Genomic DNA, 11,136 nt, shown 5'->3' with positions numbered 1-11,136 from the left:
GGTCTGTTCCCAACTTGGGGAGGGAGAGACTGAGAGAAAATGAACATCTTAAGGTCCGGCCGGCTGTGGAATGCTGAGCAGGACAAGGGTTCCCAGAAGCCCCCACTTTACAGTGTGTGTGTGTCCTTGTGTCTGTGGCTGTCTCTCTCCGCAGTCCACCCGCTGTCCTCTGACCCCAGAACCTGGCCCCTGCTACACAGAGTTGGCACTCTCCACAGTTCGAGCTGGGAATTTAGGGGTTCACCCCAAGAGGTCTTTCCCATCATCCTTCCCTGAAAGCTCAGGAAGTTCTCTCTGATGAAGATATCTAGTTACATCCAAGAACAGGCGGTGGGGGAGGGGAAAGGCAGTGTCAGGGATGGCTACAGGAGTCTTAGGGCCCAACTAGGGACAGCTACTGAGGAAAACCGGCAGTTCCTGCGATGGGGGTGCAGGGAGAGGAGCGTGATCATCAGTATTGTGCAGTGGGACGGGGTGCAGCAGGGAGGATGAGAGATGGGGGACGGGGAGAAATGGTCCGTCTAGAGAGCGGGCAGAGGCCTGAGGCTGTGGAGCTACCCACCCTCCCCTTCCCTGGGGCCAGTCGGCCGAGTTCAAAGTGACTTACCACACCCCTCATTAACCCCAGCAGCGCCGACCGGCAGCGCAGTGCTTTCATGGGAGCACAAGGCCAACTGTGCTCCCTCCTTCCCCCTCCCCTGTCTGCCCCTCTCCAGCAGCCAACATCGTGCTGTCTTGGTGGGAGCTGCAGTGAGAAACTGGGCTGGAAGAGGGAGCAGTGATCCCTTTTTCTCCCTATTTTGGTACTGACTCAAGTCCTTAGGGGCGGGGGGAGGATGGGACTTTCTACCGTGGACTGAGACTCCCGAGGGCAGCGACAGTCTCTGGGTCCTCAGCTCCGTTCAGGGGACTAGCCCTGAACAGGAGCGCATCCCTGCAGACTGGGGATGAATGAGCTCATTCTCAAAGGGAACTCTTTCCCTAATGACCCACTGGGGGGGGGTTTGAGAGGAAAACTCCCCACGGGGTAGCTTCCCCACAGGGTAGCACCCGAAAGCGGAGGCCGCAGGAACAGAAAGAGGAAGCGGAGGCCGTGCTGGGTTCGGGGTTCAGGTGCCCTGTCCTACAGAAGCCCCGTCCACACGGGCATGAAGGCACCGGCGGGGAGCATGGCCTGCGGACCTCCTGGATCTGAGCGCAGGTCGATCCTCACCCGAACACCTTCTTCCCACCCCGCCCCCGCCCAACCCAGGACCCAGACCCTGTAGCCTCCCCCACCCCCGGCCTTGGGGAGACATTTCTGTTAAGGGAATGCAAAGGGAACAGATATGATGGGGAACATAAGAGTTGATTGGGTAACAGGACTTGACCCTGGACGGGACACGAAGGGGGAGAGGCACTGGGGTTTGGGCAAGAAGACCAGGCCTGGGGAAAGGGGCCACCAGATCCAGCCAGGGAGCCTTACGGAAGGACGGAGAGACAAGGGGAGCAGGAGAAAGCTATGGGTTTCGAGGGCGGAGACTGTGGCAAAGAAATAAGGCGGATGGGAAGACACCGGATGGGGTCGTTGGTGGAAGACGCGGAACCAGGCGGCGATACAGTCGGACGCTGCGCCTCCACCCACGGGCGGCGCCTCCAACTTCAGCGCCTCCCTCCCCGCAACACACGTGGCCGCGGCGGGGGCCCGGCCCAGCCCGGAGGCGAATTTGAAAGGGGAGCAGAAGCCACGCCCATCCACGGGCATCTGCCCTTCTCAAACATGGTGGCCGCGGCGCCCCTGGGAGCGCACCGCTCTGGGCCCCGCCTGTGATCTCGTTGGCGGGGCCGGGGATGAGAGCTGCACCGCGCGGGACCAGTAGCTGGCGGCGCCCGACGGAGCAGGTGATGTCCCCCCCGCTCCCGGCCCAGGGCCGGGGAGCCGCAGGGCGCTGGCCCGGGTACCTGTCCTGTGTGTCCCCCCACTGTACCCCCGGGCCCCATTTCTGATTCTCGCCGTGGCCTGTCTCAAGGCCCCTCCCAGCTTGTTCAGGCCTCCTCGTCACGTGTCCCCCCAGGGCCGCAGCCGCATCCCCAGGCCCTCGCGCCCACAATCCTGCAGCCTCGCGGGTACCTCGCTCGTTTGTTTAGGGAGCTCCTGCTTCAGGGGTCGGCCATCATTGTCGTCCCACTTCCTGTGCTGCCCCCTCCGCCATGTGTGTTCCCGCCCGACTTTGGATGCCGGGATGCCTGGTGCCATCAGCGTCCTTGGCGCCTTTAAGACCTGCCTGGGGGGTGAGGGGACCACGATGTCCTCTGGAACCTGCGTTGTGGAACCGGGGCCCCGGGGGCCGGGCTTCAGAGCGGCGGGGCGAAGCAGTGAATGCCTCCACGCCAGACCCTCTGAGTGCCACGGGCCTGACTCCACACGGGCGCCCAGAACTCCTCCCCCCACATGGCCCCTGTGCTCCCTCCACCTTGAGCACCTCCCCTCCACAAGGGAACTGTACCCCGTCCCCCAGGTCCTCCTTCTCCCAGAGGGTCTGTATGGAGCATCTGCAGAGTCCAGGCCTGTGCCTGGTGCTGGGGGTGCGCTCAGGCCAGCTGGGGGCAGTGAGGATGGGGCCATCAGGGTTGGCTGCAGAGCGGAAATGAGCCCTGCAGAATGAGAGGCCGAGGGAAAGATGTTATGAATGGGGAGAATGGTGTGAGCAGAGGTAGTGGAGTAGGCAAGAGGGGCAGCCCAGGAAAGAGGAGCATTTACATCATGAGCTTTGGTGCAGTGTAGTGGTTAACCGTGAGGGTTCTGGAGCCATATTGTCTGGGTATAAATCTGTCATTAACTCACTATGTGACCTTGGGCAAGTGACTTAACCTATCAGTTCCCCATTTCCTTTTAGGTAAAATGGGATAATATGATAATATTAGTATCTATGTTTTAGAGTTATTGTGAGGGTTAGGTAAGTCAATACATGTAAAGTGCATAGAACCATCCCCGGCACATTGTAAGCAGTCACAGTAAGGGCTAGCTATTATTACCATTATCAAAGGTATTTAAGTAGGACTTATGACAGGACAAGGCCACCTTTCATTTTTGCCAATAATCAGTGAATCTCGATTTAGAGCCCCCAGGAGTAATGGGCTTCTGTGAGCTACATCCGGAATTTGGAAAGTCTTATGGAGATCATGTTCTTCCTCTGGAGAAGGTTGGCTGCCCAGGCTGCAGCTTCCCCAATTCAGGGACGATGGAGGAGAAATGTTAGAAGCCTCCGGGCAGGAAAGAAATGAGGAAGGCCAGGGGGATGGAGAAGGGTGAAAGAAAGAAGTGGCTAGCTTTGGAGGCTAGGTAGAGTTTGGGCAGCTCAAGAACAGGAGGAGGGAGGATGTTCCCCTGGGAGAAGAAGACATTTTATTTGCACACAGTGAGGAGTTTCCCAATAACAACTCCCTAGCCCTCAGACCTTGGTTAGAAATCTAGAGGCATCAGACACATCCTTGACAGCTTCTTCCCTAGAAATTGGGCTTTTACCAGTATGCAGCATCCGTGGCCTTTGGCCCAGTGAGGTTGCCAGGCAACTGACAGGGGCCATGATTTGATGTAACTGAAGGTAGATGTGGTCTCTCTAGGGGACTGACTTCTTGGGGGGGGGGGGGCTGCAGGAGGGATCTGGTATGCCTGGTCTGACAAGTGCTGCTCCTTCCCGGGGCCCATGCTAAGGTCTGGAGCAAGAGATAGGCATGCCCCCCTGGTTAGGCTACGGCTTCTTAGTCCTGCTGTCCAAAGTGACCCCTGTGCTGTCACAGCAACTCTATGTTACACTCAGGGGACCAGGAAACAGATTATAGATGGTAGGCCTGTCTCAGCCCACTGAGAAGTCTTGATATCCTCCTATCCCCTACAATATACACTTGACTACCACAGTCAAGCCATGTGACTTTGGGCAAGTCACTCAACCCACTGAGCTTCTATTTCTTCACATGTAAAGCAGGCAGGCAGTGTTTATTGAGTGTCTACTTCACAGGAGATGCTAAGAGTACATTGATGAATAAGCCAGGTTTGTAATCCCTGCCCTTATGAAACAACTAGAAGAAACATTCAACATTGTCCAAATAGTGTGAAAGGTGCTGCTAAGTGAGGAAAAGGCGGTGTGCAGTGAGGGTCAGGGACAACATCCTTTGAGAAAAGGAATTTAAAACAGACCTGAAGGAATTAGACAAGTGAAGGGGTGGAGGTGGAGGCCGCCTAGGCAGAGGAAACAGTTCATGCAAAGGCCCTTGCCATGGAAGAGTTTGAGTGTTGGCAAACTGAAAGAAAGCCAGAGTGACCCAGTGGTGCATGGTCAGGCCCCGAATCAAAGGCCACAAAAAGAATCTCGACTTATCTGAAGGGAAGTCAAGCAGTAAAAACATTTTTTTGTAAAGATCACACAGCTGTGACTTTTGTGGGAAATAGATGGTTAGGGGAAAGCTGGTTGTGGGAGAAGTGTGAGGAAGCTCGTGCAGGTAAGAGGTGGAGCCGAGTGGGAATAAAGATGCAGGGAAGTAGATGTGTTGAGAGATGTATGGTCAGGGCTTGGTGACTGATTGGATGGATCCAGGATAATTCCCAGACTTGTGACCGGAAAAGCTGGTGTGTGGACATGCCTTTGGAGGAGTAAAAGACTTGGGTGTCACAGAAGGGGAGACTGGACTAGAGGACTGGACGTTTGGGAACTGGTGACATGGAGTTGGTACATAAAGATGTGGTTCCAGCCCTAGCTGGTTTGGCTCAGTGGATCGAGCGTCAGCCTGCGGACTGAAGGGTCCCGGGTTCGATTCCAGTGAAGGGCACGTACTGGTTGCGGTTTGATCCCTGGCCCTCATCAGGGCACATGAGGGAGGCAACCAATGGATGTCTCTCTACATCGATGTTTCTCTCTGTCTCTCCCCCTCCTTTTCACTCTCTCTAAAAGTCAGTGGAAAAATATGCTCGGGTGAGGATTAACAAAATAAAAAATAAAATAAAGATGTGGTCCCAGATGAGATCTTCCAGAGAGAGAGGGGGTACGGAGTGGGGGGAGAGAAGCAGCTTGAGCCTGAGCTTAGCTACCACATTGACAGGGCAGCAGAGAGGGGACTCTGGGAAGAAATGGCCAGAAAGGTAGGAAAACAGGAGAGTGTGATGCCTCAGAAACCAACATTGATGCTACTTGAAAGGGCCATGTCCTTTCTTTTATTTATTTATTTTTGGTTAATCCTTATCCGAGGATATTTTTCCATTGATTTTTAAAAAGAGAAACATCGGCCCTGACCGGTTTGGCTTAGTGGATAGAGCATCAGCCTGCGGACTGGGGGGTCCCAGGTTCGATTCCAGTCAAGGGCATGTACCTTGGTTGCGGGCACATCCCCAGTGGGGGGTGTGCAGGAGGCAGCTGATCGATGTTTCTCTCTCATTGATGTTTCTAACTCTCTATCCCTCTCCCTTCCTCTCTGAAAAAAAATCAATAAAATATATTTTTAAAAAATAAAAAAAAATAAAAAGAGAAACATCAATGTGAGAGAGACACATCGATTGGTTGCCTCCTGCATGCATCCTGACCAGGGCCAGGGATTGAGCCTGCAACCGATGTACATGCCCTTGGCCGGAATCGATTCCAAGACCCTTCAGTCCTTGGGCCATGCCAAACCGGCTAGGCCTTTCTTTTTATTTTGTAAATAAAAAACAGGCAAGCCCTAGCTGGTTTGCTGAGTGGTTAGAGTATTGACCGATGAACCAGGAAGTCACGGTTCAATTCCCTGTCAGGGCACATGCCTGGGTTTCGGGCTCAATCCCCAGTAGGGGATGCGCAGGAGGCAGCCAATCGATGATATTTCTCTCTCGTCGATGTTTCTATTTCTCTATCCCTCTCCCTTCCTCTCTCTAAAATCAATAAAAACATATTTAAAAAACAAGACAAAAAAACAGGCAATACTGGCAAGCTCATATGGTTCAACCTAATTAGAGCAAAACCTGAAAAAGTAACTCATGACCTAGCCTAAGAAATGTTGAGATATCGGAGCAGAAGCCAGACAAGTTGGGGAGAAGTGGATAGAATGGAAACGAATAAGGGAATAGAATGGACAGGACTTGGTATTGGTTGAGTACACAGGCAGGACTGAGAGAGGGAGGGATCAAGGATAAGCCCCAAGTTTCAGGTTTGGCAGCTGAGTGAATGAGTTGCTGTATCAGCTGGTGAAACAGGAGAAGGTGCATATTTGGAGAGGGAATGTACACATATTGGGAGGATGTAGTGAGTTCAGAGTGGGTAGAATTTAAGGTGCCTCTGAGTCTTCTGAATGGGATGGAGGGCTGACATTTGGACCTCTGTGTCTGGGGCCATTCATTCCCATCTATGTGTTCCTGACTCCCAACTACAGACTTGGGAGTCATGCACATGTGGGTGGGAATGAAATAAGTCGATAAGTATTTATTGAGCACCGACTATGTGCAGGCATTTTTCTAGGTGTTAGGATTATACCAACGAATAAGACAAAGTCCTCCCCTCCTCCCTCTTCTTGAAACGTACGTTCTATGACAGTGATGGCGAACCTTTTGAGCTCGGCGTGTCAGCATTTTGAAAAACCCTAACTTAACTCTGGTGCCGTGTCACATATAGAAATTTTTTGATATTTGCAACCATAGTAAAACAAAGACTTATATTTTTGATATTTATTTTATATATTTAAATGCCATTTAACAAAGAAAAATCAACCAAAAAAATGAGTTCGCGTGTCACCTCTGACACGCATGTCATAGGCTCGCCATCACTGTTCTATGAGGTAGGTTATTTTATGTTTATAGGCAAATAAACATAAAGTAACATTAAGCTGTAATAAAAGCTATATAGAAAATAAAGCAGGGTAAGGGACTAAGGAGTATGAGGAATACCTATTTCGGTAGGTTAGTCAGGGAATGTCTCTCTGAAGAGGCAACATTTGAGCAGAGCCCTGGAGGAGGTGAGGGAATGAGCCATGTGGATATCTGAAGGAGAGAGAAAGAAGCCGGGCAAGTTTGAGGAACAGCAAGGAGGCTAGTGAGGCAGGAGTGGAGTGAGGAAGAAATGGAAAGGTTGGAGAAGGTAGGCAAAAGGCCCAGATCTTGTAGGGCTCCATAGGCCCTTGGAAAGGAAGATGGAAAGTCCTTTGTAGATAGTCCCAAGCTACTAAAAGGGCAAGGATTGGTCGGGAAGAGAATTCATGGAAGACTACCCCTTCTATCTGGGCCCTGGAGCCAGAAAAGCCCCTTTGTGCCAGAAGGTGGGTGGCCATTCTTGGGGGGGGGGGAGGGCTGTGCTCAGTTCTTAAGCCTGCTCCTTGGGGGGCTGGACAATGGGCCCCTTGTGGTTAGACTTGGGGGCTAAGTGGCCCTCTCAGTGATGGGATTCCTAAGCCAGGAGGCATGTGACCCCAAGACCTTGGCTTCTTGACACAGTGTCTGGGCCTGCTGCTAGGGCATGGGGTGGGGAGATGGAGAGAGGTCATCAGGAGGGGTGAGGGGCACTGCCACTCTGGAACCTTCCCCTGCCACAGTACCCTGCCCTGTCTCAGGCTGGAGGAGGTGGAGACATGGGCAGGGAGAGGGCTTGGCTCTGCTTGGGGGTGCGGGGGAGGGTTGGAGAGCTGGAAGCTATGGGCAACATTAACAAATGGTTTCCACAGGGCAGGAGGGAGGAGCTGACTGCCCCTGGGCCTAGTGGGTAGGGGCAGGCAGAAGAGGGCCTGATAAACCGACATCTGTGTCCTTTCAGAAGAGGAGAGAGAATGGAGCTGGAGAGGATCGTCAGTGCAGCCCTCCTTGCCTTTGTCCAGACGCACCTCCCAGAGGCTGACCTCAGGTAGAAGCAGCTCTCCTAGAAGAATCGTGCTAGGGCCAGGGTTGGAGCTGCCTGGCAGGATCTGGGCCATGGCCAATGGAAAGACTGGGATGGGAACACTTGGCCCTATTCCTGGGGTGGGGGAGGGCTGAGTATGATTTGCCAGTATGGCTTTACTTCTTATCCTGTCCTTGTCCCATTTGTTGAACAAATGGGAAACCAGAGCTCTGAGGGAGGGTGGAATATTCTCTGGCCTCAAGGCTTGAGGTCTGGCTCATGGGCCCCATGAAGGCGAGGGCTGGAGCCTTGAGCTAGGTGGGAGTGCGGGAGGTATCCGGTGCTTTACCCACGGTTGACTTGTCCCCTTCCTGCAGCGGCTTGGATGAGGTCATCTTCTCCTATGTGCTCGGGGTCCTGGAGGATTTGGGCCCCTCAGGTCCATCAGAGGAGAACTTCGATATGGAGGCTTTCACTGAGATGATGGAGGCCTATGTGCCTGGCTTCGCCCATATCCCAAGGTGGGGTCTGCCTGGGGCCAAGAGGAGGGGTGCTAGCTGATTGTGGAGGGTAGGCAGAGTTGTCTTCCTTCTTACCACCCTCATTGTCTTTTCAGGGGTACAATAGGGGACATGCTGCAGAAGCTCTCAGGGCAGTTGAGTGGTGCCAGGAACAAAGGTGAGTCTGGGGATCAGGCACTTGGATGACTTATAACCCTTATCCCCAAAGCACTGGCAAACCTGGTGTTCTCTGTCTCTTTAAGAGAACCTGCAACCACAGAGTTCTGAGGTCCAAGGTCACGTACCCATCTCCCCAGAGCCCCTGCAGAGGCCTGAACAGCTCAAAGAAGAGACTAGGGCTTCTCCTGCTGCTGGGGATACTCAAGATGAGGTTGGTAGAGGAGGGTACCAAGGAGGGAGTTAGGGGCAGAAAAGGAGGAAGTACTGCCTTTTGTCAACATTTATGCCCATAGGCAGCCAGTGCTGAGGAGGAGCTGCTGTCAGGGGTGGATGTACTCCTGGAGGTGTTCCCGACCTGTTCGATGGAGCAGGCCCAGTGGGTGCTGGCCAAAGCTCGGGGGGACCTGGAAGAAGCTGTGCAGATGCTGGTAGAGGGGAAGGAGGGGCCTCCAGCCTGGGATGGCCCCAACCAGGTATCCTCTGCCATTCCCTCCCTAACCCATGTAGCCCCAGCTACATTCCTCCTCAGTGTTAAGCCCCCACCCCTGGCCTATCACATACACTTCTCTTACTGGTGACCTAGGGTCTAGACCAGGCTTTCCCCTCTGCAGGACCTATCCAGGCGCCTCAGAGGCCCCCGAAAGGATGAGCTGAAGTCCTTCATCCTGCAGAAGTGAGTCTGGACTGGGCTGGGCTGGGCTTTTAAAGGGTTTTCCAGGTGGCAGGAGCTTCACCCAACCAGTTTTTGGCAGGTACATGATGGTGGATAGTGCAGAGGATCAGAAGATTCACCGGCCCATGGCTCCCAAGGAGGTGAGAGCGGGGGCTGCAGGGGGTGTGGAGCAGGTGAGACTGTCTCCTGGCTTCTGCTACTCACTGACTGATTGCCTGACAGGCCCCCAAGAAGCTGATCCGATACATCGACAACCAGGTAGTGAGCACCAAGGGGGAGCGATTCAAAGATGTGCGGAACCCTGAGGCCGAGGAGATGAAGGCCACATACATCAACCTCAAGCCGGCCAGAAAATACCGCTTCCACTGAGCCGTTCACCAGACTCCGCTACAGCCTTCTAGGCTCAGATCCCAGAGGGATGCAGAAGCCCTACACCACCACACAGGGCCCACTCTAACTCCTGACCCCTTCTCTACATCTTCTCTTACCTCCTTTCTCCACCATGTTAACTTCTCAGAGCTGCCCATGGGCACAGTAAAGGTAGCCCCAAGGAGATGAGTGCACTCTGATCATTTCTGCCCCAGAGCTGGGGTGCTGGGGGACTGTGTCTGTCCCCTTTCTCCAACAGGGCAGCGCCAGGCAGGACGGGGTAAAAAGCTCTTTATTTGAAGCTCCAGGGTGGGGTAGGGCATTGGCCTCTTACCAGAGGCCCACACAGTCCAGTTTCCTACAGTTCATATCAGGCCCGGACACACAGTCCAGCTGTGCCTCATCAGTGGGTGGGTCAGACCTGCAGGTTGACAAAGGGCGCAAAGCCTGCCATGTCCTGCAGCAGCACCAGGGCCTGATGCAGCGGCGGTTCCACGTCGATGTCCACGCCGCGCTTCCGCAGGCGGCTCAGGCTGGGCTCCGCCACATGGTGGCAGTGCCGCACTCGGAGCGAGCGCAGCGCAGGGCAGTATTCCGCCAAAGTCCTAGGGGAGGTGTGGGGTGAGGCTGAGGGCGCCAAAGAGCTACACCCAGGGTAGGGGAAGCCAGCAAAGCCCCTATGTATCCCACTATCTCGGGGCATACTTTTTGCTTCCATACACAAGGAAGGGGGCCTGGATCGGGGTCATATACCTAATGCCTCCATGAACTGGAGACTTCCTGTCTCTTAAAAGGGTTACTGCTCCTCAACTCCCCTGGTTGAAGAAAAGCCAGAAATCTATGTAGGTGAAAACTGCCAATGTGTAAGTACTGGTTCAATAAAGTTTCTCAACTGTGGGCTCTCCGGTCGAGGCAATCCCAGAGGCCTTTCCTGTTCAGAATGGGGGTGCTGTGGTAGCAGAAACCCCAGTTCTGCCTTTTGATCACTGCCCATCCCTACTCCTAGAGGCTAAGTGATTGCCCTCCTCCCATCCCACTGATCCCAGGCCCAGGCACCTGACACCGTCGCTTCCAACGCGGAGGCAGCCGGTCAGGTCGAGGTGCTCGAGTTCTGGGCAGTTTCGAGCCAACTCCTGGACGGCAGCGTCCCCCACATTGGCGTTGACCGCCAGAGAGAGGCTTCGGAGCCCTGCGCCGCGCCTCTGCGCCAGGTACACGATGGCCTCATCCTTGAGCTGACGGCAGGCGGTGAGGTCCAGCTCCTCAAGGGCCGGACAGCGGTCGGCGAGACCCCGCAGCGCCAGCCCGTCTACCCAGTCACAATGTGCCAGCGATAGGCGCTGCAGCCGGGGGCAGCCCTCGGCCAGCGCCCCCAGCGTGCGGCGGCTCAATTGCCCGCAGCCGGCCAGCGCCACACTCCGCAGCTGCGGATTCCGCGCCAGCACCGGCACCAGATCCTCGTCCGACAACCATTCGTGACACGGCGCCAGCGCCAGCTCCTGCAGCCTCTCGGCGTCCCGCAGCAGCCAGGCCAATGCGGCCGCGTATCTGCGACCCACCTGCAGCAGGGAGGCACCTCCACTTCTCAGCTGTGCAGGGGATGGGCTGG

General features: G+C 54.7%; 2 protein-coding genes across 3 annotated transcripts in view; one reads left to right on the top strand and one right to left on the bottom strand.

Annotated features, from left to right (window-relative positions):
• Positions 1-1,731: 1,731 nt before the first annotated feature.
• CUEDC2 (CUE domain containing 2) lies at positions 1,732-9,711 on the top strand. 2 transcript variants are annotated; one of them, XM_006095887.3, is made up of 9 exons: positions 1,732-1,881; positions 7,743-7,829; positions 8,183-8,326; positions 8,422-8,483; positions 8,569-8,696; positions 8,779-8,958; positions 9,097-9,158; positions 9,238-9,298; positions 9,381-9,711. In XM_006095887.3, exons 2-9 carry the CDS (start codon positions 7,756-7,758, stop codon positions 9,525-9,527), a joined length of 858 nt encoding a protein of 285 aa, XP_006095949.1. In that variant the 5' UTR covers positions 1,732-1,881; positions 7,743-7,755; the 3' UTR covers positions 9,528-9,711. The 2 variants fall into 2 exon arrangements, with proteins under 2 accessions (XP_006095949.1, XP_006095950.1); XM_006095888.3 differs by having other exon boundaries at positions 1,746-1,881; positions 7,746-7,829.
• A 92-nt stretch (positions 9,712-9,803) lies between these two features.
• Positions 9,804-11,136, bottom strand: part of FBXL15 (F-box and leucine rich repeat protein 15) — a 2,160-nt gene continuing 827 nt past the window's right edge. The window contains exons 3-4 of the mRNA XM_023759816.1: positions 10,584-11,086; positions 9,804-10,132 (exon numbers count right to left, since the gene is read on the bottom strand). Of these exons, the coding sequence (XP_023615584.1) occupies positions 9,943-10,132; positions 10,584-11,086 (693 nt within the window). The 3' untranslated portion in view covers positions 9,804-9,942. The remainder of the gene's footprint in view (positions 10,133-10,583; positions 11,087-11,136) is intronic.

This window comes from Myotis lucifugus, unplaced genomic scaffold (assembly GCF_000147115.1).
Source record: "Myotis lucifugus unplaced genomic scaffold, Myoluc2.0 scaffold_162, whole genome shotgun sequence".
In the NCBI taxonomy this organism is placed as follows: domain Eukaryota; kingdom Metazoa; phylum Chordata; class Mammalia; order Chiroptera; family Vespertilionidae; genus Myotis; species Myotis lucifugus.
Note: the sequence above shows the minus strand (reverse complement) of the source record. Positions and strands in the feature narration are given on the sequence as shown.

Bases quoted from the DNA above. Each gene is read 5' to 3' on its own strand.
- CUEDC2 (XM_006095887.3), top strand. From the start codon at position 7,756: ATGGAGCTGGAGAGGATCGTCAGTGCAGCCCTCCTTGCCTTTGTCCAG. The intron at 8,697-8,778 runs GTTGGTAGAGGA...TTATGCCCATAG, and splicing joins CTGGGGATACTCAAGATGAG to GCAGCCAGTGCTGAGGAGGA. The intron at 9,299-9,380 runs GTGAGAGCGGGG...ATTGCCTGACAG, and splicing joins GGCCCATGGCTCCCAAGGAG to GCCCCCAAGAAGCTGATCCG.